The sequence below is a fragment of the Chrysemys picta genome, chromosome 2, assembly GCF_011386835.1.
Source record: "Chrysemys picta bellii isolate R12L10 chromosome 2, ASM1138683v2, whole genome shotgun sequence".
Classification (NCBI taxonomy): Eukaryota; Metazoa; Chordata; order Testudines; family Emydidae; genus Chrysemys; species Chrysemys picta.
In genome coordinates, this window is record NC_088792.1 from 129,579,052 (window position 1) to 129,605,669 (window position 26,618).

At 44.7% G+C, this 26,618-nt stretch overlaps 1 protein-coding gene across 9 annotated transcripts in view; it reads left to right on the forward strand.

Annotated features, from left to right (window-relative positions):
- TENT4A (terminal nucleotidyltransferase 4A) overlaps positions 1-13,433 on the forward strand; it is a 117,569-nt gene extending 104,136 nt beyond the window's left edge. For 3 of the 9 annotated variants that reach the window (XR_010598519.1, XM_024109622.3, XM_065584199.1), the window contains 2 exons: positions 4,280-4,444; positions 11,196-13,433. Coding sequence is in view for 4 of the 9 variants with exons in the window: in XM_024109622.3 (XP_023965390.3) it covers positions 4,280-4,444; positions 11,196-11,381 (351 nt within the window). In the remaining 5 variants the exon portion in view is untranslated. Of the gene's footprint in view, positions 1-1,935; positions 2,124-4,279; positions 4,445-11,195 lie in introns of those variants that run through there. The other 6 variants (XR_010598517.1, XR_010598520.1, XM_065584198.1 and 3 more) reach the window with 4 other exon arrangements.
- The last annotated feature ends 13,185 nt before the right edge of the window (positions 13,434-26,618 follow it).

The window sequence follows — 26,618 nt, forward strand, 5'->3', positions numbered from 1 at the left end:
ATACCCCTTATGATAAGGACCAGAAGAGGTTATGCCTTTTTTGCCACAAGGTGCACTCTTCTGTGACCGTCCAATTTCAGATAGCAACCTATCAGGTGATCATGGCAGAGTAGGACTTCATGAATTACAACAAGTTTACAACCTTTATTGAATATCTTCCACAGGAGCACAGAATGCACTTCCAGGCCCTCATTTAAGGAGGGTCAGTTTATTAGCCAGAACCTCACTCCAACCATTCTTATATGCTGCAGACGCTGCCACTGGCTCCAGCTCCACAGCAGTTGTCATGCACAGGGCATTGTGGCTCTAGCTGTCAGGGTTCCTGAGAGATGTTCGGAATACTGTTGAGGACCTCATGTTTCATGGTCAAAAGCTCTTCTTGTGGGCTACAGTTAAGTCCCTGCACATGCCAAAGGACTATAGGGCAACGTTGAGGTCTCCGGGCGTATACTTCCATGAACAAGAGGAGATTTAGCAGGTTTCAAGCTGCCCAGAAATCATATCTGACTCAGTTCTCTGGATTTCACAGAACTACTGAAAATGCTAGAAATAGACAAAAATTCCAGAGGAAAAGAGCTTCTCATCTTCCTTCAGCGAGTACCTAGTCACTGAAATAAAAATTTTGATGGGTTGGTCGAGGCCTCAACTCCTCCCTCAACTCTAGTTTGCAAGCTGCAGCCTTTCAACCACCTTTCCTATTTCCAGGAGGCCTGGCAGCATGTTACAACGGAGAAGTGGGTCATGGAGGGTGTAGCATTGGGCTACACCATCCACTTTTCTTCCCTGCCTCCCCTTTCCCTGTTGCTCTTCAGAGACCCCTCTCACAAGACTATACTAAATCAACATACTCTCTGCTTTGTTTAGTAGTGATAGAACTGGTCCCATCCCCTCACAGTCGGAAAGTGTTTTACTCAAAGTATTTTCTCGTGCCAAAGAGGGATGGAGAGTGGAGATGGATTTTAGATCTAAGACAATTGAACAAATTTGTAAAGTCTCAAATGTTCAGGATGGTGATTCTGGTAGCTATAATCCCTTCTCTAGAGGCAGGAGATTGGCTTTCAATCCTTGACCTGCAGGATTTCTATTTCCACATAGCAATACATCCTGCTCACTGGAAATGCATACGTTTCACCATGGGCCAGGATCATTTTCTATACTGAGTACTAGCCTTCGGCCCCAAGGGTGTTCTCCAAAGGTTCTAGCTGTAGTATTTGCTTACCTTCTGTGAGAAGCAATTTTAGTCTTCCTGTATCTCAAGGGCCGATCTTACAAAGCAGTACTTAATTCCACCAATATAACCCTTTCTCTCTTCCAGGAATTGGGTCTCCAGATAAACATTTAAAAAAAGTCCACGTTAGCTCCTGTACAGAGAATACCATTAATAGGGGCATAAATTGATTCACTGGCAGCCAGGACCTTCATTCCTTTCCACAGACAGATTCATAACTTCAGCGAACCTGGTGGGGGACAATTAAAGGGAACCCCTCATACTTCAGTAAGGAAGTGATTGCTGCTCCTGGTTCATATGGCAGCTTACATCTTCATGATCAAGCATGCAACACTATACCTCCACTGGTTCAGAAGGATCTATTTCTCAACCAGAGACAGTTTGGACAAACCGGTCACAGTTCCCTTTCTGATGAAGAGCTCCTTAGATTGGTGTAAAAATCAACTCTGCATGCAGGTGTCGATTTCATCCACCTAGCTCCAAAAGTATCTGTAGGAATGGACGTATCACTGTTAGGGTGGGGAGCACACCTCAGTTCCCTCACAACTCAGGGCAGACGGTCACCTCAGGAAGTCTGTTTCCATGTCAACCTGTTGCAACTCAGGGAAGTCAGGAACACATGCCTTCAGTTCCTATCGCTTAGCAAGGTCAAATCAATCAAGATCATGATGGACAATGTGACATGCATGTTTTGTATCCTCAAACAGGGAGAATACCCCTTCCTGTGTGGTGAAGCTATGAAGTTGTGGAACTGGTGTATAGCCCATCAGATTCAGATCTCAGCTGTTTACCTTCCTGGCGTCCAGAATGTCTCATCTGATATGCTCAGCAGGTGCCTCTCCCAGGACAACAAATGGGATTTGGACTGTCAAATTTTTCGTGGGATGTTCCAAAGGTGAGGACTTCCAGAGGTGGACCTATTTGCCATATTCAGCAACAAGAAGTATCCCTTATTCTGTTCAACAGAAAGCATAGGTCATCACTCTTTGGGAGATGCTTTCTTCTTTCCTTGGATGAAGGGCCTGTTCTATGTATTCCTTCCAACACCACTAACTGTAAGAGTGATGAACAAGATCAGACAGACCAAGGCCAGGGTTATCCTTATAGTATCAACCCGGCTGGGGCAAGCTTGGTATCTTTACCTGTTTCACCTGAGTGTCCATTCAGCATTCAAGCTTCCAACCATCCCAGGATGCAGGTTGTGTGCCTCACCCCAACATAGGGGTCTTCTGCCTCCACTCATGGCTCCTTGATAGTTCATGGGATTAGATTCTGCCTGCTTGGCAGGCTTACAAAACGTATTACTAAACAGTAGAAGGGAGTCAGCTCTAATTGCTTACCTTCAGAAATGGAAAAGGTTTCACCACTAATGTCGTCAGTGTCCTCACCTTGTGCCTGAACAGTCTCCACTCTCAGATACCTTGGGTTATCTGCTGAACTTGATGAAATTCACAGTTATCAGTAAGCTCTAAGGTTCATCTGACAGCAATATCAGCAATTCGTTCTCTTTTAGAGGGGTTTTCTATATCTGCTTATCTTGTGTCATCTAGATTTATTAAGGGTTTTGGCAACCTTTTCCCCCAAGTTGAGGATCTTATTCCAACTTGGGATTTCAATCTTGTACTTAAATGGGACTTCCAATTGAGCCTATGGCAACCTGCTCCTGGCTTCACTTATCTGTGATGATGGCCTTTCTAGTAGCTATTCTGTCTGGTCACAGGGTTGGGGTCTTGATGGCAGACTCCCCGTTTATGGTATTTTTCAAGGACAAGGTCTCCTTATGGCTGCACCCCAAATTCTTAGCTAAGGTGTTTTTAGATTTCCATCTTATCCAGTCTATTCATCTACTGGTATTTTTCCCTAAACTACATAAATGTCAGCATGAGACCTCCTTTCATAAATTAGATGTGAGACAGGCATTGGCTTTTTATCTGGATAGGACTCAACAATTTCAGAAATAAGCCTGATTGCTTGTCACCATCACAGAAAGATCCAATGGGCCCACTATTTATTCAGAGATTTTTTTGAGGGGGGATCTCTGGGTGTATTATTTTCTCACTACAATGCAGCTGGTGTTTTACCTCCCCAAAGAATAATAGCACACTTCCACATTTTTGCTCAAAAACATTCCAGTATCTAAGAGATGCAAAGTTGCTACATGACCCACAGTGCATACTTTTTCTAAAGCACTGTACCTTGGTTCATGCTATCAGATCTTATGCAGCACTTGGTTCTGTTTACTCAATCTTGGATTTGATTCCGAAGCTCCCTTCTCCCTGTTGGGGTACTGGGGTACTGCTTGGGAGCTACTTGAGGTGGAGCCACCCATAGGGAAGCTACTCGAAGAAGAGGAGCTTACTCCTTATGTGCAGGAACTGTGGTTCTTTAAGATGTGTGTCCCTATGAGTGTTCCACTACCTGCCCTCCTTCCCTTCTGCTTTGAACTGTTCTTTGTTGAATATTCAGATAAAGAATCTGAAAGCGATTTGCCCATGCAACCACCTGTAGCCTCAGTGTGCAGCACGAGGTTGTATAGAGTACATGCACAGGCCAAACGGACACTGCTAGTGTAAAATCTCCAATCAAGGGCTTGAGATTCACATGTATCTCGAAGAAAGACAGTTACTGTGTAAGGTGAGTAACCTCCATTTTCTGAGTGTGATGCAAGGCTTATTTCAGTGTCCGTTTGAGAAGGACTGCCTGAGTATTTTGGTTTTGTATTTAGCTAAAGGGACAACTCTCTTTTCAGGTTTTGTTTCTGTTAATTTGACTTGTATAAAGTTCAATAGTAATGTGTCCAGAAACTGTAATGTCCACACTTCTGCAAATTGAAAAGTAGAAACGTACAACCCTTTCGACACTGGAAACCTTAAGGGAAATTGTGAATGAATGCCAAGAAATGTTTGTTTAAATGCAAAATGTAGTTAGTAGTAATATTGGATAATTACATATAGTATGCCATAGTTTTTTAAATAGAATTTGTGCATTGAGTTCCTGTATAGTGTATCCTAGCCACTTCACTGACATATTTTTCACCCCTCTTTTACTTAGACAAGGTTTACTGTCCCTCCGCCTACCATCGTTGGTCCTCCACTTCCCTGCAGACAGGTTGACACTGAAGGGGCACCATCTCTGAAAACTGTTCACCACATGCCCTCTCCTGCTGTTCCCTCTGCATCCCCCAATCCTCTGCCAAGCTCCCACTTGTATCAGAAGGTATGCTTTTGTTTTATTTAAATTTTAATTTGATTCCATGGATTCTTTCCTTAAACTATCCTCCCCTGTATGTGGTGTTGGTCATAGCATGTGTAAACAACTTTCCTGATGGTGAATTCTTCATATCTTAGCAAGAATGTAATAAATATTTTGCTTTTAATTAGACTATATAATTGATAACCCATACTGCAAGTGAGATCTGAGATCATAAAGTAAATTATTTATAAAAAATAAAATGAGCTATTTTTACGTAGCCCATTCTGGTTAATACATAAACTGCAATCCAGCCAGCCTTTTTCCTAACAGTCCTTTTTGATAAAGGTAGTTTAACATCTTAACCTTGCCAACAGAGGATATAAATCTTAATCTAGTTTCCAAAGGAGCAGTTAGTGATATAAATGTGGCTGGGGTATAAGAGTTCATCCTTCAGTTACACAAAATCCTTCAAGTATTTGGTAAGACCGCAAAGAACAACTGTAAATTTTGTAAATAGTTACCTCAATGTCTTCCAGTAATTCAGGTATTCACGAGGCTATCCCCTCAAAAACCATCTAACTTCTCCTTGGGCCTTAATTATAAGGAAACCGTTCAGACAATAAAATCCTGAGACTACTTTTTGTACCTTTTTTTTTTTTCTTTATGGAGAAGTTTGAGGGCAGTTGTCATCTGGATTCTATTGAGAGCTGAAGGATTTCCTGCAGTAATTTGCATTTACACTCTTTCACCTGTGACCAAGTACTATTAATAGCAGATACTCAAAGCTATATAGACTGACTAACTTGGGAATGTCTGTACAGATGTTTGCTCATGTTCTATGAGTCTTTTTGCAAGGAATGATTCCTGTGGAAAATTACTCCTTTATTTTTTTGGGGTCCCCCCCAATTCAGCAGTTTTCTCCCACTCAGTATAGTTTGGCCTCCATCTGTAGAGGAGACCCAGGGTAGATTCTCAACTCTTGTCAGTAGATAAGCTCCAGCAGCAGCAAAGGTTTACTGTTCCTGTACTCAAAAGAAACTTTGCCCTTGGAATGGAAGGCAGCTGCCCTTGGGGCAGATTTTCTTGGCACCAAAGCTTTTGTCTCATTTACTACCTCTTGGAAAAACCTTGGTGCACTTCCTCTTGTAGCCAGGAGCATAACTGCTCCAGCTTTGCTACTTGTAAACTGGGGTCATGCCAAGGATTTAGCAAGGCAGCTTTATCTCCTGACATAGGTCTACCTCACTGTCAGGAACACAGTCATGCCTCCATAGCAAGTAATTATTCCACTTTGCTGGAAAACAGTTTGGAAGTGCAGTGGGGACAGCAGCAGAGTAGCCTCTGAACCAGCATTGCCTTTCTGATCCACGATGGAATCTGCATCATAGCAAAAATCCTGCAAGCATGTTCAGATCAGGGGAGGAAAACTCCCTCAGTAGTCATCACAATGACAACTAAAACCCATATTCCCAGCTCCTGCACATTGCCCTTCTCTCACCAGGGCAAGATGCACATGCCTTCCATGTGCTCTTTCCTGAATCAACAGCTCACTGACTAGCTTTAATCTAATCATATGAGGAGATGGGAGAAACTTCATGTGACTGTGCTTGGATGTGAGCTAGGATTCCATGGTTTCCTTAAAGCCACAGGTCCCTACTAAATCTTAGACTCAAAGTACCCTAAAAGGAAGCAGGACTATTTAGGTTTCAGAGTAGCAGCCGTGTTAGTCTGTATCCGCAAAAAGAAGAACAGGAGTACTTGTGGCACCTTAGAGACTAACAAAATTTGTTAGTCTCTAAGATGCCACAAGTACTCCTGTTCTTCTTTTTGAGGACTATTTAGAAAACTCTTAACTCTCTTAATTTTTGCCATATTCACATTTGGCCTGCCTCAGTCTTTCCAAACAAAATGACTTGATAGGACAAACCTGAAAGGACGTTGCTAGTATGTCTTATGGTTGAGCCCAAGAAAGGAAAATGGGAGAGGAACTGATACCTTAAGCTTGATTCTGAAGTAATGAATCGAACTGTTTTTATAATCGCAGACCAACAGCAGATTGATTTCTTCATATAGTTTATTCTGGCTTTGTCTGGCATCTGCCAGTGCTTCATTGTGCTAGTCACTCATACCATCAGCCCAGCAGTGATATTGCTACTTTTTCCCTAGGATAGACACTGGCAGTAAACATCAGGACTAACCAAATAGATAAAATAAAATGATTCTGCAACAGTTCAGTAGAGTCCGAAGCGGATGAGAAGAATTACTTTTACCAATCTCTTCCATTCTTAAGGCAGGTTTTAGTGGACATTGCCACTGATCTTTCTTTGGCTTCTCCCAAACAAGAGTTTTTATTAAAAAAAAATATATATATATCCTACAAAGATACCAGAGAAGGTAGGTTTGAATTGGGGCCTATAATCTGGGTTAGGATTGAATACATGTAAAGTCGTTCTCTTCAAATGGTGTAGACATGAGTTAAATGGTTGTCAAGACTGTTTTGTGGGCTACTGTACCAAATATCACCTTTGAAAAGATCAAATACAGAGAGTTGAGGCCACACCTTTCCTTAAAGATTTTGGAAAAGCATGCAGTACTGTACAGTATTTAGTGTTTCCTTTACTTTCCTATACCTTCTCAGGACAATGTCTTTCAGCCACCTTGTTCATGTGAATGCAGGGTTTCACTTTGACCTACAAAAGTCTCTGAATTGATAGGTGGTCTTGTTGAATGCAAGGTGAATCTTCTGGTTTGGGATTCCCTAAATCAGAAGAAATTAATCATTTTTTAAATTCTGATTCTGAGTTTCTTCCTCTTTAGATAGGTGCTTTCCAAATGCTCCAATATAGTAGTCTTTACATTTTGCTGACCTGGAGGACAGAAGGGAAAGGAAAAAGATGTAGAAACATATCCTAGTTTCAAGGGCATCCAGTGTCATAAATGTCATCTAATATGTCAACGGTTCTCAAACTTTAGCAACCCGAGGACCCCCATTTTGATTTAAAAATTTTTGCGGATTCCCCAAGTCCCCACTCCACCCCTTCCTCCAAGGCCTCACCCCTGCTCCTGCTCTACCGCACCTCTCTTCCCCCCTCCCCTGAGTGCACCCCGTCCCACTCATCCCCCTCCCTCCCAGCACCTCCTGCACGCTAGGGAACAGAGTGTACTCTGGGAGTCCGTGGACCCCAGTTTGAGAAACACTGTAATATGTCATAATGTTAGTCCAGTTGACCTGATGCATTTATACATTCATGCCCTCAATTTTCAGTTTCTCTTCACTGGAAACTGGATAGCAACTGTCTTGGTGGTAAAAGCTGTTGTTTATTTTATTTGTAATGACTGTTCACTGTTATCCTCCCTAAACGATTAGTGGGCTATGGTTACTGTTTACTACTTCTCATGAGTATGAACTTCTGTACAGAGCAGTGGGTTTATCATGGGAGAACAAATAATAGTTTGCCTGTAATTTTGATTACTCCCATATAAATCTGCTGTGCTAGACAGACAGATATATGTATGCACACAGGATATGAAATACTAAGTTTGGTTTAACATGGGATTTGATTGTCTTCCAGTTGGGGCAAGAGAGGATGGAGCCTGAAGTTAAAATGCCACACTATCGTAGTGTCTCAAATTGTTCTAGTTTTCTCTTTAGTTTTGGCTATATTAGTCTGGGGAAGAGAGTGGCCAGTTCATGCATATTTACCAACAGGCTTTTAATTTCAAAAAAGAGGAACTCTGCTTCCACTCAATTAGACTGGATAAGTGAACATGAATTATTATTTCTGTCCAGGGCAGTGGATCTAAAGATGTCAAAATTACAGATAAAATTGATAATTGGTCTTTATCAAGCTACAAAGAAGGGGCTTACTTCCTGACTTCTGGTCACTCTGTAGCCAGTACCTGATCGCACGACTCTTAAGTTTTCCATCACTCTTCAGCCCCTATCGTGAGACTAGGAGGCTTGCTCATTAGGGGTAAGAAGCTAATTCTTCAGCCACACTGAAGACAGCAAGCTTTTGGCGATTAAAAGTCCAATACAAATACTCTTCATGACAGAAAATCTAGATTAACTTTGCATCCATCCATGATAAGAGTTCTAGTATTTTACATACATCCTGGGAATGCTGTGAGAAGGACAATTGTGCCTGCCTTGGATCTTTCCAAACACTGCTATTTTTAATCTGTTTGCATCTATAGCTTGTTATTTAAATTCAGCAAGCTTTGTACAGGTGAGGCCAAGAAGTGCAGCTAGAAGTTGTCTTCTGATCCTTAACTTTTTGTAGGATTTTTCCCCTCTCCAGTTAAAAGAATTGCTAGGTTTATGGTATATTCCTTGGGTTTTTCCTTCAGCCTCAAGACTTGGTGCTTCACTACCAGAAGTATTTCTTACAGAGCTAGGATCAGGTATCTGCTCTCTTCTTGAGGTCCTGTCTAGAGGGCACCTTTAGTAACAAAAGAAACCTGTGTATCTGTTTGCTGATGTGTCTGCTTGCTGGTCTTGATGGGTATTTTGAATGTTAAAGGACAATTCATTGTTTTCCTTTGTATTTTTCAATATATTTACTAAATTTCATTGATACATAGGTAAAATTATTTGCGTAATAACTGATTCATTTATTTACAAACTTGTTTAGAATAGAAAATTTACTGTGTAGGAGCCAAGAGTGTTGGCTTAATTCCTAATAAACATTTCCTTGAGTTTGCTGCTAATGAGAACACCACTGAACGGCATGACTTTTTGCTTCAAAAGCAAACTACTAAAAATCTAGCGTCTCAGAAGTTGTCTGGTTTAAAAACAAAACAAAAACAAAAACCCACATGGTATGTTGGTAACATTCAGTGTTTGAGCCAAAATCCTTAGATTGATGAAGAAATACTTTTGGCAAACACTTGATCTTTTGGTGATTAATATATTTGGGTAAATATTTGGACACTCCAGTCTTCAGAGTTGGTGCTTCAGGTGTTCCCTCTCTTCTCCCTGTCTTTCCTGATTATTATTATTATTTTTAAATAAAGTATAACCATTTCTAGTCTCTGGATTGCCAGGATGTCTTGTGCAAATAATAATGGGTGTATTATCAAGGTCAGGCTTTATTTGGCTAATTTAGGCTGAGATTAATATGGTAATATCAAGCACCAGGAACAAAGTTTTCTAGATGCCTGGTTAGGTTGACTCGCATTTTTATATTCTGAATTTTTCATGACACACAGATTTATTATTTGTATTATCATAGCACCTAGGCAGGTGGTCTGAATGACTACTTCTGGATAAAGGCAGGAATATACATGCTGCGCCATAGTCCTACACTAGTTCCAAATGAGTTAATTTAGATAAGGTAAAAATGTGTTTTCTATTGGCATTGTTTGAGCCCTATTGTGCATTCATTGAAGGAGTCTTCCCATTTACTATTGACCTCAACAGGAGATGGAATGAGCTCTGTACTTCCTGCTACAATTGCTTTCTTGCCATCCTGCAGCTCATTTTAAACCTCAGCTTGTTAATTCCCTCAGATTTCCAAGTTCACTTTTTTCATCTTTCTCTACTTGATGCAGTTATGTTGGCCTCTCATCCATTTTAATATGTTGTTTGAATAATAAAATATGGGCTAGATAAACTTGATGTGGGCTCAGTTGTACAAATAGACACAGTTTCTAAGATTTACACAATTGCTGTTACTTCAGACTAATGTGGAAATGTATAATCAATTAGTTGAAGAAACTTCTTTATTATTCTAAGAAATTAATGGACTAAGTCTTGTAGATCCTGTACACACATGTATGCAGGTGATTAACTACCAGTATAAAATTCTCTGCAATTATGAAAGCCTGTTGTGAAGATTAAGAAACTCTGTTTTAGGTATTGAACTAAAATAGGTGGTGATAAAAGGTAATGAATAGTTTTGATAACTTAGATTGATAATGTCCTCCTTTTGAAGACATTTAAATACTCTATAAAATTATTTGTCTGCATAAAATGGAGCTACTGGTCATGCTTCATACCATACTTCTTTCCAAGGCCCTCATGACTTGACTTGAGCTGAAGTTACCTTTATCAAAAGTAATACCTTTTTTGTTATTATAAAATACCTTGAATGTTGTTACAAAAATACCTTATTCAAGCAGTATTTCACTTAATTTGGACCCGCTAGGGAGGATACCTGTCCACTGTCTATAGGTGAATAGAATATACCCATGTCACCCACGATGGTAGCAGATTTACACTGGCTGCCATTGAAACTTTTGCCAGCAGTTACCATGCCATGGTATCTGAGAACATAGTTAACACCTATCCCAAGCATAAGGACTTGTGTGGTATCTCAGATACCAGTGTGGTAACTGCTAGAAAAAGGAAACATTTCTCCAACAGTAACTGATCCGATATTTAGCATGTACTTGTATTCCTACTAAGTCCCTTCAGAAAATTAACTAAATGTGAAACAAATTAATCACATCTCTAGTCAATATATTTAATGCAAAACTAAAGGGTGCTTAGGACACATGCCTTTGACCTAGTACCTTTACATTTGAGGAGCAGACTTCAGAAGGGGAGCATACTCCCTTCCATGGTGGTGGTAGTGCAAGTTAGTTAACTTAGCTAGTTTCTCAAATGGGATGTTTCTTGTACATTTTAGTCAAGTGTGGAAAGATATCGTTACTTGTTTTGATGCATGTTCTGACAGTGAGTAGCACATTGAGAAAGTACAGCTGGTTAGAGAATTGATGCACTTTGTTTCAACTGACTGTAGTACTAAACTGAACACTTCTGTATTTTTAGCAGCACAATGGAATGAAGTTCTCTATGAAAGGAGCTCATAATCCTAACCAAGGGAATGGCTACAGTCCAGTCAGCAGTGGAGGTGTGAGGCAGCCAGTTGGCAACAGAGGACACCACCAATATAATCGTAACATCTGGCGAAGAAAAAAACACAGAGACAGTTTGCCTATTAGTCTCAGCAGATAATGGCTAATGCCAGGATGATCTTCTCCCATTTTACAAACTGAAGCTGAGTGAACGATACTAGACGGCAGAATGGAGACCAGCATTCAGCACATCAGTTTGTGGGTGTTGCCAAATATCTGCAGCTGACTTTTTGCATGTTTCTTCATGTGGTGGTCAAGTCCATCTTAAAGTAGTTGTGCTTATTTGTGAAGCCTTATTAAATGTGGAAGGTTTTTGTTTTTGTTTTTTTGCCTTCCCATTACGACTCATACAGTGCCGAAGCAGCTCTGGCCTTAGAACTGCAAGGACGTTATAAATACTGTAGCGTTTTTTCTGTAGCTACATCTGTTCCTTTGTGGGGATTTTGTTTCGCTTTTTTGTTTGAGGAGCAAAGGAACTTCAGTCCTTGACATTTTTATTCATGATAAAATAGTTTTGCTGCCCCGCCTGTTTTTATTTCAGATTTCAAAATTTTTTTGCTCTGTAAATATTGAAAAAGTATAATTTGTGCAATAATTCAGAATTCTTAATTTAATTTCATTTTGTCACATAAGTTGTATCTAAAGGGAGGAGGCTTTTTTTTTTTTTTTTTAATTTACAGATCCTTTCCCAGGTTGTATTATCTAAGTTGGGTTCATAGTTTTGGCAGGTTGTCTGAGCAGTGTTGCGAACATGACATCATTTTTGGTACTATTTGAGGCTTCGTGATTCACAATGAAAGTGCTGATTTGGCATATGGTTTTATGAAGGTATTAAGCTCCAAAGTGTTTTGACCATGCATTTTAGCTCATTGTCTGGCCTCTATCAGTTGTCTTGCTCTGACCAGTGGGTTTTAATTTATTCCTTGTAATAGACAACAAATCCAGCATTTAAAGTGCCAGAAATATAATGTCTTAAGGTTGAAAAAGGGTTAAGTTTTGACATGAAATTTAAGAATTGTGAACTATATGCTTCTGTCAGATTTAGTAATGTAACCCGTTAATGGTTGGGGCTGAACATCATTATTAAACAAAGGTACCCAGCTTGAGGAATGTGGAGAAAGGAAATATGTTGATTCCATTAAGGAATCTGTATAGCAGTATGCATTCGTTCTGTTAAGAGCAAATATATAAAGTACTTCAGCTGCTCTAAGCATTGCAAGAAGCATCTTTTAAAGTATTGGAGGAGAGCACAGCCCAGTGTTGGACACAATCTGTGGCTGGCACTTAATTTACAGATGCATACAGGTATACTATGCAAGTGTGTATTGCCATGACAACCACTGTCTTTGTTAACTTTTTTGAACAAGGAAATATACATCCTGCCTGACCCTGAGTTTTTAGAGCACCACAGTTGTCCTGGGGGTTGGCTGCATTTCACATGCCCTCTGACTTCCCATTTTTAAAGTGAGGGTTCTTAACCCTGCTGAACACTACAGGTTGGTTATCTGAAGTCCAATTAGTGGAAAAAGCTGAAAAAATTCTATTACCATGACATCTAATGTACAGAAGTGGAATATTTTAAAACTGATATCTGAATGTTAAGATAAAAATGAGGCATCTAACATGATGAAGCTTTATAAAGTGCAGTATGCCTTTGAAGCAGGACTAGCCCATATTGTTACTACGTCTGTCAGTTGCAAACAGATCTCCTTGGGATGAGAGGGGGCAACATTCCAAAGTAGAGTAGCACATTTGTCTGGACTACTTAATGATCCAGATTTACCACAAATTATTTTTTAAAAATTGTGAACATATTCATTAACCAATATTTAAGGGCTGATACGTAGGCCTTTCGTACTAATCTTTCCACACTAGCAATATTGAGCGTAAACCTACATTATGGAAACTTCAGAGGCTTTAGTTGGTGTTTTAACTAGCGTCCATTTTAAAGCAAAATTCATTAAAAAAGAAACAGGTATCATGGTCCATGTCAGTCATGGTGTACCAAATAAATTGGCCTGGCTACCGCTGTGGTTATGTGCTAAAAATCATGTTTAGATTTTTTTGTGGGGACAACAATGTGGAAGCTAAAATTGACATATTTTTATGTAAAATTTTCTATTCTTTGATTTTTAATAAACTTTGGAGACCAGTTGTTGTTCTGTGTGGATAGATAGATATTCACAAGAAATCTAATGCAAGGATTTAATTCACGCTTAACCCCACATTTTAATCTTATTTCTAACATCTACTTCAGTGCTTTTATGAAACAATATTTCTATTGTCTTTTAAATGTCTTCTAAAAGTCTTACACCTTCCCAGAACAGAAGGAAGGGAAGATCTGGCTCAAAGGTGCTGAAATGTACTAGAACAGGTGTGTTACAGCATTGAACACTTAGTTGTAGTTCAGTGTCTGTAGTGACAATGGTTTCTCATTAAAGCAACCATATATTATAACTTTGGCAAACAGTTAAGTAAATATTCAGTTAAAGTTCAGCTCTGTTTTCTTTGTCCCACTTCATTCTCATAGAATTATTTTAAAGGAAAAATACCTTGCTAACATACAGGATTTTTTGTAGCTTGCCATTTTGCTCTCAGCAACTGGTGCAAAGGTAGGGTTGTCCTGGCAGGCTAAAATAAACGGCAAGAAGAGGTAGCATGCTTAAGGTAAGGATGAAACACTTAAGGAAGGAGTATGGCAGGTATCTTGGTTTCTCATCCAAAGTGTTACTTAAGATTCCACTGATCTAATGGAGATGGTAATGTTGTAGTTTATCACATCACCTGTTCAGATGAGAACGCATTTTGAGATCAGGAAAACAATGTAATAGTAAATCTCATCTACCCATTTTGTGGTGGTAGCAACGGTGATAGCTATGATGGCAGTGCTGGTTAATTCTTCCTGCCATATGTCAGTTTGTTGCCATGCTCTCTTTTTTCTAAGGGTATGTCTACACTACGAAATTAGTTCGAATTTATAGAAGCCGGTTTTATAGAAATCGGTTGTATACAGCCGATTGTGTGTGTCCCCACATAAAATGCTCTAAGTGCATGAAGTAGGCAGACCGCGTCCACAGTACGAGGCTAGCGTCGACTTCCGGAGCATTGCACTATGGGTAGCTATCCCACAGCTATCCCACAGTTCCCGCAGTCTCCGCCGCCCCTTGGAATTCTGGGTTGAGATCCCAATGCCCGGATGATGCAAAACAGTGTAGCGGGCGGTTCTGGGTACATGTCGTCAGGCCCCTCCCCCCCGTCACAGCAACGGCAGACAATAGATTCGCGCCTTTTTACCTGGGTTACCTGTGCAGACAACATACCACGGCAAGCATGGAGCCCGCTCAGCTCAAGCTCACCGTCACCATATGTCCTCTGGGTGCCGGCAGACGTGGGACTGCATTGCTACACAGCAGCAGCTGCTAACTGCCTTTTGGCGGTAGACGGTGTAGCATGAGTAATAGCCGTGGGGCTGGCAGCCGTAGGGCTGCATTGCACCAGCCCCTTGCCCTTTGGTAGGCGATGGTGTATTATGACTGATACCCATCGTCGTCGTACTGGAGTGGCTGTCAATCATGGCCACCTGGGCAGACATGCTACTGTTTCGATGATGATGGCTACCAGTCGTAGTATACTATTTTCTGCCAATTGCCCAGTATTGTCTGCTAAGCACCCAGAAGAGGCCGAGGGCGATGCTGGGTGCTGGCGGACGTGGGGCTGGCAGACGTGGGGCTGCATTGCTACACAGCAGCAGCCCCTTGCCTTTTGGTAGACGATGGTATATTACTATTGGTAACCATCGTCATAGTACTCCAGAGGCTATCACTCATGCTGCACCGTCGGCTGCCAGCTTAAGATGTAAAAAATAGATTTGTTCTGTATTCATTTGCTTCCCCTTCCTCCGTGAAATCAACGGCCTGCTAAGCCCAGGGTTTTCAGTTTAATCTTTGGGGGGGACCATTCTGTGTGACAGTTGTTTGTGTTTCTCCCTGATGCACAGCCACCTTTCTTGATTTTAATTCCCTGTTCCTGTACCTGTACGCCATGTCGTCACTCGGCCCGCCCTCCCTCCTCCTGGTCCATCAGATACTAGTTTCGCGCCTTTTTTCTGACCAGGCGCCATAGCTAGCACTGGGATCATGGAGCCCGCTCAGATCACCGCGGCAATTATGAGCACTATGAACACCACGCGCATTGTCCTGGAGTATATGCAGAGCCAGGACATGCCAAGGCGAAACCCGGACCAGCCGAGGAGGCGATTGCAGCGCGGCGAAGAGAGTGATGAGGAAATTGACATGGACATAGACCTCTCACAAGGCACAGGCCCCAGCAATGTGAAAATCATGGTGTCATAGGGGCAGGTTCATGCCGTGGAACGCCGATTCTGGGCCTGGGAAACAAGCACAGACTGGTGGGACTGCATCGTGCTGCAGGTATGGGATGATTCCCAGTGGCTGCGAAACTTTCGCATGCGTAAGGCCACTTTCATGGAACTTTGTGACTTGCTTTCCCCTGCCCTGAAACGCCAGGATACCAAGATGAGAGCAGCCCTCACAGTTGAGAAGCGAGTGGCGATAGCCCTGTGGAAGCTTGCAACGCCAGACAGCTACCGGTCAGTCGGGAATCAAATTGGAGTGGCCAAATCTACGGTGGGGGCTGCTGTGATCCAATTTGCCAGGGCAATGAAAGACCTGGTGATATCAAGGGTAGTGACTCTGGGCAACGTGCAGTCAATAGTGGATGGTTTTGCTGAAATGGGATTCCCAAACTGTGGCGGGGCCATAGACGGAACCCATATCCCTATCTTGGCACCGGAGCACCAAGCCACCGACTACGTAAACCGCAAGGGGTACTTTTCAATGCTGCTGCAAGCCCTGGTGGATCACAAGGGACGTTTCACCAACATCAACGTGGGATGGCCGGGAAAGGTACATGATGCTCGCGTCTTCAGGAACTCTGCTCTGTTTCGAAAGCTGGAGGAAGGGACTTTCTTCCCGGACCAGAAAGTAACCGTTGGGGATGTTGAAATGCCTATCGTGATCCTTGGGGACCCAGCCTACCCCTTAATGCCATGGCTCATGAAGCCGTACACAGGCAGCCTGGACAGGAGTCAGGACCTGTTCAACTACAGGCTGAGCAAGTGCCGAATGGTGGTGGAATGTGCATTTGGACGTTTAAAAGTGCGCTGGCGCAGCTTACTGACTCGCTCAGACCTCAGTGAAAAGAATATCCCCATTGTTATTACTGCTTGCTGTGCGCTCCACAATATCTGTGAGAGTAAGGGGGAGACCTTTATGGCGGGGTGGGAGGTTGAGGCAACTCGCCTGGCCGCTGATTACGCGCAGCCAGACACCAGGGCGGTTAGAGGAGCACAGCAGGGCGCGGTGCGCATCAGAGAAGCTTTGAAAACGAGTTTTGTGACTGGCCAGGCTACTGTATGAAACTTCTGTTTGTTTCTCCTTGATGAACCCTCCAAACCCCCCCCCCCCCCCGACCCGGTTCACTCTACTTCCCTGTAAACCAACCACCCCACCCCACCCTCCCCTCCCCAATTCGAGCACCGCTTGCAGAGGCAATAAAGTCATTGTTTTTTCACATTCATGCATTCTTTATTAGTTCCTTACAGAAGTAGGGGGATAATTGCCAAGGTAGCCTGGGATGGGTGGGGGAGGAGGGATGAAAAAGGACACACTGCATTTTAAAACTTTAAGTCTTATTGAAGGCCAGCCTTCTGATGCTTGGGCGATCATCTGGGGTGGAGTGACTGGGTGGACGGAGGCCCCCCACCGTGTTCTTGGGCGTCTTGGTGAGGAGGCTATGGAACTTGGGGAGGAGGGCTGTTGGTTAAACAGGGGCTGTAGCGGCGGTCTCTGCTCCTGCTGCCTTTCCTGCAGCTCAACCATACGCTCGAGCATATCAGTTTGATGCTCCAGCAGACGGAGCATTGACTCTTGCCGTCTGTCTGCAAGCTGACGCCACCTATCGTCTTCAGCCCGCCACTTGCTCTTTTCATCCCGCCATTCAGCCCGCCACCTCTCCTCTCGTTCATATTGTGCTTTTCTCATGTCCGACATTGACTGCCTCCACGCATTCTGCTGTGCTCTATCAGCGTGGGAGGACATCTGCAGCTCCGTGAACATATCGTCCCTCGTCCTACGTTTTCTCTTTCTAATGTTCACTAGCCTCTGCGAAGGAGAAACATTTGCAGCTGGTGGAGGAGAAGGGAGAGGTGGTTAAAAAAAGACACATTTTAGAGAACAATGGGTACACTCTTTCATTACAAGGTCGCATATTTCGGCTTGCAGGCAGCCATGGTAGGCCACAGTGTTTTGGCTTTTTTAACCTTTTTAACATGCGGTTGCAAACAGCAGCGCATTTCCCATATCAAGGATGAATTGGGTTGTCCATTTAAAATGGGTTTTCAATGTAAAAGGAAGGGCTGCGGTTTCCCGGTTAACATGCGGCACAAACCCAAGTAAACCACCCCCCCACACACACACACACACACGATTCTCTGGGATGATCACTTCACCCCTCCCCTCCACCGCGTGGTTAACAGCGGGGAACATTTCTGTTCAGAAGAGCAGGAACGGGCGCCTCTGAATGTCCCCTTAATAAAATCACCCCATTTCAACCAGGTGACCGTGAATGATATCACTCTCCTGAGGATAACAAAGAGAGATAAGGAATGGATGTTGTCTGCATGCCAGCAAACACCGGGACCATACGCTGCCATGCTTTGTTATGCAATGATTCCAGACTACGTGCTACTGGCCTGGCATGGTAAAGTGTCCTACCATGGCGGACGGGATAAGGCAGCCCTCCCCAGAAACCTTTTGCAAACGCTTTGGGAGTACATAAAGGAGAGCTTTCTGGAGATGTCCCTGGAGGATTTCCGCTCCATCCCCATACACGTTAACAGACTTTTCCAGTAGATGTACTGGCCGCGATTGCCAGGGCAAATTAATCATTAAACACGCTTGCTTTTAAACCATGTGTAATGTTTACAAATATTTACAAAGGTACACTCACCAGAGGTCTCCTGTGTGCCCTGAGGGTCTTGGGTGAGTTCGGGGGTTACTGGTTCCAGGTCCAGGGTAACAAACATATCCTGGCTGTTGGGGAAACCAGTTTCTCCGCTTCCTTGCTGCTGTGAGCTACCTACAGTACCTCCATCCTCATCTTCCTCGTTCCCCGAACCGTCTTCCCTGTGTGTTTCTCCAGTGAGAGAGTCATAGCACACGGTTGGGGTAGTGGTGGCTGCACCCCCTAGGATCACATGCAGCTCCGCGTAGAAGCGGCAAGTTTGCGGCTCTGCCCCGGACCTTCCGTTTGCTTCTCTGGCTTTGTGGTAAGCTTGCTGTAGCTCCTTAATTTTCACGCAGCACTGCTGTGTGTCCCTGTTATGGCCTCGGTCCTTCATGGCCTTGGAGATCTTTTCTAATACTTTGCCATTTCTTTTACTGCTACGGAGTTCAGCTAGCACTGATTCATCTCCCCATATGGCGAGCAGATCCCGTACCTCCCGTTCGGTCCATGCTGGAGCTCTTTTGCGATCCTGGGACTCCATCACGGTTACCTGTGCTGATGAGCTCTGCGTGGTCACCTGTGCTCTCCACGCTGAGCAAACAGGAAATGAAATTCAAACATTCGCGGGTCTTTTCCTGTCTACCTGGTCAGTGCATCTGAGTTGAGAGCGCTGTCCAGAGCGGTCACAATGAAGCACTGTGGGATAGCTCCCGGAGGCCAATAACGTCGAATTCTGTCCACACTACCCCAATTCCGACCCGCAAAGGCCGGTTTTATCGCTAATCCCCTCGTCAGAGGTGGTTTAAAGGACCCTTTAAGTCGAAAGAAAGGGCATCGTCGTGTGGACGTGTCCAGGCTTAATTCGATTTAACGCTGCTAAAGTCGACCTAAACCCGTAGTGTAGACCAGGCCTAAGTAAGTTGTCAGTTGTTCCACTTGGACATTGCTTTTCTGTGATGTGGCAAGTCAGTTTTGGACACCTCGTCTTATCTGTTGCTGAAACAATTGAGACATCGCTTTGAAGTGAAGGAATGGTAATTAGTTTTAATGTGGAAACATCTAGTTCTTCGAGTTGCTTGCTCATGTCCATTCCACGTTAGGTGTGTGTGCTCTTCATATGCACTGATGCTGTAAGTTTTTCCCTCAGTGGTATACGTAGGGATTGGCTTTGGTGCCCAGTTCCTTCTTACCACCAGAGTCAGTGCTGGAATGTCTCCTTCAGCAAGTGCTCTTACCCAGTGGTTCTTATTCATTGTGTAAATAGTTCTTAGGTAAGTAGTTCTTTGTTCTCTTAATAGTTTCCTAATAGTACTGTAGATAAATTAGATAGTCCCCTAAGGCTAGGTCTACACTATCCGCCTGAATCGGCGGGTAGAAATCGACCTCTCGGGGATCAATTTATCGCGTCCCATCGGGACGCGACAATCGATCCCCGAATTGACGCTCTTACTCCACCAGTGGAGGTGGGAGTAAGCGCCGTCGACGAGAAGCCGCAGAGGTCAATTTTGCCGCCAGACCCTCCCCCTGCCCTCATCTCCTCGTCGTCCTCACCTGATGAGGCAGTAGCAGGACCGTCCCAGACAGTGCTATCGGACGATGCTAAGGCACACCAGGAGCTGCTAAAGCGAGTGGCGGCAAACCTGGGATTGGAAGCAGAGGAATTGGCAGAACCCTCTGACACTTATTTGACATTCTGGCTGCAGTGGCCCCGTCTAGGGTGGCACTCCTGGTACACAAAGGGTTAGTAAAGCTGGTGAAAGCCTTATGGCAGATACTGTCCTCTCTCCCGCCTATTTCCAAGCAGGCAGAGAGGAAGTATTACATCCCAGCAAAGGGGTTTGAATATTTATATTCCCATCCGGCTACAAACTCTTTAGTGGTCTCTGTGGCCAACGAGAGGGATAGGCAGGGGCCACCCAGCCCAACTCCCAAAAACAGGGTATATCTACACTACGAAATTAGGTCGATTTTATAGAAGTCGATTTTTAGAAATCAATTTTATACAGTCGATTGTGTATGTCCACACTAAGCGCATTAAGTTGGCGGAGTGCATCCTCACTACCGTGGCTAGCATAGACTTACGGAGCAATGCACTGTGGGTAGCTATCCCACATTTCCTGCAGTCCCTGCTGCCCGTTGGAATTGTGGGTTAAGCTCCCAATGCCTGATGGGGCAAAAACATTGTCGTGGATGGTTTTGGGTACATGTCATCGTCAGTCACCCCTCCATGAAAGCAATGGCAGACAATCATTTCGCGGCAGACACCAGGGCGATTAGAAGAGCACAGCAAGGCGCGCTACGCATCAGAGAGGCTTTGAAAACCAGTTTCATGACTGGCCAGGCTTCGGTGTGACAGTTGTTTGTGATTCTCCTGGATGCAAACTCGCCCCTTTTGTTTATTTTAATTCCCTATAAGCCAACCACCCTCCCCCCTTCGAAATAAAGTAGCTATTATTTTGAAACTATATATTCTTTATTAATTAAAAAAAAAAATTAGATAACGGACAAAGTAGCCCGGGTGGGGTGGGGGAGGAGGGAAGGACCAGGCCACATTGCTTATTGTAACCACACTAAAAATCAAACTGTTTGAATGACAGCCTTCTGTTGCTTGGGCCATCCTCTGGAGTGGAGTGGCTGGGTGCCTGGAGCCTCCCCGCTCCCTCGCGTTCTTGGGAGTCTGGGTGAGGAGGCTATGGAACATGGGGAGGAGGGTAGGCGGTTACACAGTAGATGCAGCGGGGGTCTGTGCTCTTGTTGGCTTTCCTGCAGCTCCAACAGACACTTGATCGTGTTTGTTTGCTCCTCCATTAGCCTCAGCATCGCGCCCTGCCTCAGCTCTTCGCGCTCACTTAATTCTTTCCTGGACTCGGCCACTGAATGCCTCCATGCATTAAGCTGTGCCCTATCAGTACAAGAGGACTGCATGAGCTCGGAAATCATGTCATCGTGAGTGTGGTTTTTTCCGCCTTCTAATCTGCGATAACCTCAGGGATGGAGATGATAGGGGGAGCATAGAAACATTCTACGCTTTCTGATTCTGGTGGGACTGCATGGTCACCTGTGCTGCTGAGTTCGCCACGCTGACCAAACAGGAAATGAAATTCAAAAGTTCCTGGGGCTTTTCCTGTGTACCTGTCTAGTGCATTAGAGTTCAAAGTGCTGTCCAGAGCGGTCACAATGGAGCACTCTGGGATAGCTCCCGGAGGCCAATACCGTCGATTTGCATCCGTACTACCCCAAATTCGACCCAGCAAAGTCGATTTTAGCACTACTCCCCTCGTCCTTTAAGAGCCCTTTAGGTCGACGGAACGGGGTTGGTTGTGTGGACACATTCATTTTTAAATCGACCTAACACAGCTAAATTAGACCTAACCCTGTATTGTAGACTAGGCCAAAGACAGAAAGAGACTAGATTTATTTGGCAGAAAAGTTTATTCATCTGCCAGCCTCCAACTATTGAGTGGAAAACCATTAGGCTTTACTCAGGAGGTATGATTTCGATGTCTGGCAGTCTGTGGCCAAGTTGGTGGACTCGCTGCTGGAGGATTCCAGGCAAGAGTTCCTGGCCATTTTAGATGAAGGGAGAAATGTGGCAAGGGCCTTCCTTCAGGCCATCTCCGACACAGTGGACTCAGCAACCAGGTCCATCATAACGGCAGTGTCAATGAGGCAAGCGTTGTGGCTGCTGTCTTTCTGGCTGTCAACAGAGGCTCAACAATCAATCCAGGACCTCCCCTTCGAGGGCCTATACCTGTTTGCAGAACAAACGTACACAAGGTTACATGGGCTTAAGGCAGTGGTCCCCAATGCGGTGCCTGCGGGCGCCATGGCGCCCACTGGGGCACTTATGTGTGCCCGCCTAGTGCCCAGCAGGGGAGAGAAGTTGCGGCCCCGCGCCTGCCGGGGACAGAGAACTCTGGGACTGCAGGCTACGGGCGCCAGTGTTCTCTATCGCCGGCAGGCGTGTAGCCCGCCTAGTGCCCAGCAGGGGAGAGAAGCTGGGGCCCCACGCTTGCTGGAGACAGAGTACTGTGGGTCTGCGGGCGCCGGTGTTCTCTGGCCTCGCGGCTTCTCTCTGGATTCATATATTATGTAATATTATATATGATTTTTCATATTTAATGTCCAAATACAAAATAAGCCTTGAAGTATTGTTGGCGCCCGCCACACTCTTCTGAAAACATAAATGTGCTACTGGCCACAAAGAGGTTGGGGACCACTGGCTTAAGGACTAACATTCCTTAGTGAGGCTGCTGTGTCTCTAAACACCAGCCCATGCTAGAAAGAGGTTCAAGCTGCTACAACCTCAAAGACCAAGCGGTCAGGTGTGACCAGAGCCCTACCACAAGAAGGACAAGGGCTATAAGCGCCAGGAGGTCCAACAACCAGCCCCTTCTTCCCACTCGGGCTCTTTCTACTACCCGCCTGAAACAAGCAGGCATTTTGAGGATGCACCCAAGGGTGACCTCCCAAACTGCAGCCAGGATCCTGCACCCCTCTTGTTTTCAAACTGCCTTTTCCCTTTCCTCCCAGATTGGGCTGCTATAACATCGGACCATTGTGTCCTCAGCAATGTGGGAGTGGGGTAAATCCTGCAGTTTATTTCTACGCCCTCCCCAACTCCGCCTTCCCCCTCCCTCTACAGGGACCCTTCTCACAAGCAACTTCTCGCTCAAGACGTGCAAGCGCTCCTGCAAGTAGGGGCCATACAGGAAGTCCCCATACATTAGATAATGACAGAGAGAGTACACTTAAAGGTTTGCGGACGATACCATGCTGGGAGGGGTGGCAAGTGCTTTGGAGGATAGGATTAAAATTCAAAATGCTCTGGACAAACTGGATAAATGGTCTGAAGTAAATAGGATGAAATTCAATAAGGACAAATTCAAAGTACTCCACTTAGGACGGAACAATCAGTTTCACACATACAAAATGGGAAATGGCTGCCTAGGAAGGAGTACTGTGGAAAGGGATCTGGGTGTCATAGTGGATCATAAGCTGAATATGAGTCAACAGTGTAACGCTGTTGCAAAAAAGTAAACATCATTCTGGGATGTATTAGCAGGAGTATTGTAAGCAGGACACAAGAAGTAATTCTTCCACTCTACTCCACGCTGATTAGACCTCAACTGAAGTATTGTGTCCAGTTCTGGGCTCCGCATTTCAGGAAAGATGTGGAAATTGGAGAAAGTCCAGAGAAGAGCAACAAAAATGATTAAAGGTCTAGAAAACATGACCTATGAAGGAAGATTGAAAAAATTGGATTTGTTTAGGCTGGAGAAGAGAAGACTGAGAGGGGACATAAAAGGTTGTTACAAGGAGGAGGGAGAAAAATTGTTGTTCCTAACCTTTGAGGATAGGACAAGAAGCAATGGGCTTAAATTGCAGCAAGGGTGGTTTAGGTTGGACATTAGGAAAAACTTCCTAACCGTCAGAGTGGTTAAGCACTGGAGTAAATTGCCTACGGAGGTTGTGGAATCTCCATCATTGGGGATTTTTAAGAGCATGTTGGACAAACACCTGTCAGGGATGGTCTAGATAATACTTAGTCCTGCCTTGAGTGCAAAGGACTGGACAAGATGACCTCTCAAGGTCCCTTCCAGTTCTATGATTTATCTAAAAGGAAAAGGATTTTACTCTCAGTACTTTTTCATACTGAAGGGCAAGGGGGGTCTGCATATTGGACCTGCGAGGCCTCAACAAATATCTCAAGAAGTTGAAGTTCCGCATGGTCTCCCTGGCCTCTGTTATCCCTTTCTTGGAGACTGGCATACCACCCTCAACTTGAAGGATGAGTATTTTCATATTTCCATTTTCCACAGACACACAAGGTTCCTGCGGTTTGTAGTGGGACAAACCCACTTCCAGTTTGCAATGCTTCTATTTGGTTTGGCTACAGTGCCAAGGGTGTACATGAAATGCATGGCAGTGGTCGCAGCCTATGTGAAGTGCCAGGGTGTTCAAATCTACCCCTACCTAGACAATTGGCTCATCAAGAGTCGTTTGTGGGTATAAGTCCCGCACAGTATCCGGTTTGTGCAAACCACATGCCAAGCACTGGGTTGTTTTGATAAACAAAAATCCACATTGGTCCCAGTGCAAAGAGCAGAGTTCATCAGGGGCAGTTCTGGACTCTACCCGAAGTAGGGCCTTTCTCCCAGGACCTAGATTCAAGGCAATGGCCGGTCTCGTTGCCCAACTCACCAACCACCCTATCACCACAGCCAGAGTATGCCTCAGGCTGCTAGGGCACATGGTGACGTGCACTTATGTAGTTCAACATGCACAACTACATCTCAGGCCCCTCCAGATGTGGCTGGTGTCGGTCTATACCCCAGCCAGGTATCACCTGGACAGAGTCCTCACAATTCCGCCGCGAGTACTTTCCACTCTGAAATAGTGGTCTAACCTGGTAAATATGTTCAAAGGAATACCATCTGCAATCCCAAAACCCACAGTGGTGCTAGTGTCAGACACGTCTGACCTGGGCTGGGGAGCCCACCTCTGATCACTCAAGACCCAGGGACTGTGGTCCCAGAAAGAGCTGGCACTGCAAATAAATGTCAGGGAGCGCAGAGCCATCTGTTTGGCCTGTGACATGTTCCTTCTTCAACTATCCCATCAGGTGGTACAGGTGTTGATGGACTTTACAGCCTCCATGTTCTATTTGAACAGATGAGGAGCACGGTCCTTGACCCTCTGTCAAGAAACCTTCTGACTGCGGGACTTCTGTGTCCTGCACGCCATACATATCTAAGTCCTACATCTCCCCAGCATCCAAAAAACACTTGTGGATTGCCTCAGCAGGTCGTTCTTTTCTCACCACGAGTAGTCCCTCTACTCAGATGTCGTCAGAATGATCTTCCAGAGGTGGAGTACTCCCCAAGTGGACCTGTTTGCCACCAGGTGGAACAGGAAGTGCCATCGGTTCTGCTCCCTTCAAGGGCTCGACAGCAGATCGCTCTCCGATGCTTTTCTCTTGTCTTGGACAGGTGACCTGACTAACACCTTCCTGCCAATCCCGCTTATCAGCAGGACCCTCCTGAAAATCAGGAGGGACAGGGCCCAGGGCCAAAGTAATCATGATCGCCCCAGTATGGCCTCGCCAGCACTGGTTCAGCATGCTCATGGACTTGGCAACAACATTCCAATGGATGTTTCCCAACCACCCAGACCTGCTCTCTTAGGAACATAGGAGGTTGCTTTTACCTAAACTTCACTTCTCTCCACCTCACAACATGTCCAGCACCTTAAGAAATTAAAAAACCCTCCACTAGAGTGACTCCACTGACAAAGTGGAAGCGCTTCTCCTGCTGGGTGTTGGAACGGAGGATCTCCACAACCCAGTCTTCTCTGCAGTCCATTCTGGACTACCTGCTTCACTTGATCGAGAAGGCCAGGCCTTGATGTTTTAAGGTGCATCTGGCAGCCATTTTGGCGTTCCATCCCTGTGTTGAGGGCAGGTTGGTTTTCTTGCATGAAATGACTATCTGGTTTCTTAAGGGCCTTGAAAGGCTTTTTCTGCTGGTCTGGTATCTGGTCCCCCATTGGGACCTCAACCTAGTTCTTTCTAGCAAAGAGTTCTGTGGCACCTTATAGACTAACAACCTTAGTCTATAAGGTGCCACAGGACTCTTAGTCTGGATCTATAAAAGCAGCAAACACGGCTACTCCTTTGATACTAGTTCTTTCTAGGCTCACTGGCCTTCCCTTCGAGCCTCTAGACTCCTGTTCTCTTTCCAATCTGTTGTGGAAGGTTGTTTTCCTTGTGGCTATCACTTCAGCGAGGCGAGTCTCCAAGATTAAAGACCTTACTTCGGAACCCCCATATACGGTGTTCTACAAGGACAAGATTTAGTTGGTCCCCATCCTGCTTTTCTGCCAAAGATGGTGTCGCCTTTTCATGTTAACCAGGACATTTTCCTCCCGGTATTCTGCCCAACGCCTCACGCATCCACCGAGGACAGGTGCTTGCACACCCTACATGTCAGGTGGGCTCTGGCTTTCTACTTAGAGCATACCGAGTCCTTCTGTAGATCAATTCAACTCTTCGTCGCGATGGCTGACAGGATGAAAGGCCTCCCGGTGTCTTCTCAAAGGCTTTCATCTTGGATAGCAAGTATGGATGCAGGAAGCCATGAGTTGATGCAGGTCTTACCTCCACCGATAGTGATGGCCCATTCAACTAGAGCTTAGGCGTTGTCAGAAGTCTTACTAGCACAAGTCCCTATCCAGGACAACTACAGGGCCGCAATGTGGTTGTCAGTACACACCTTTATGACCCACTACGCCATCATCCAGCAGGCCAGAG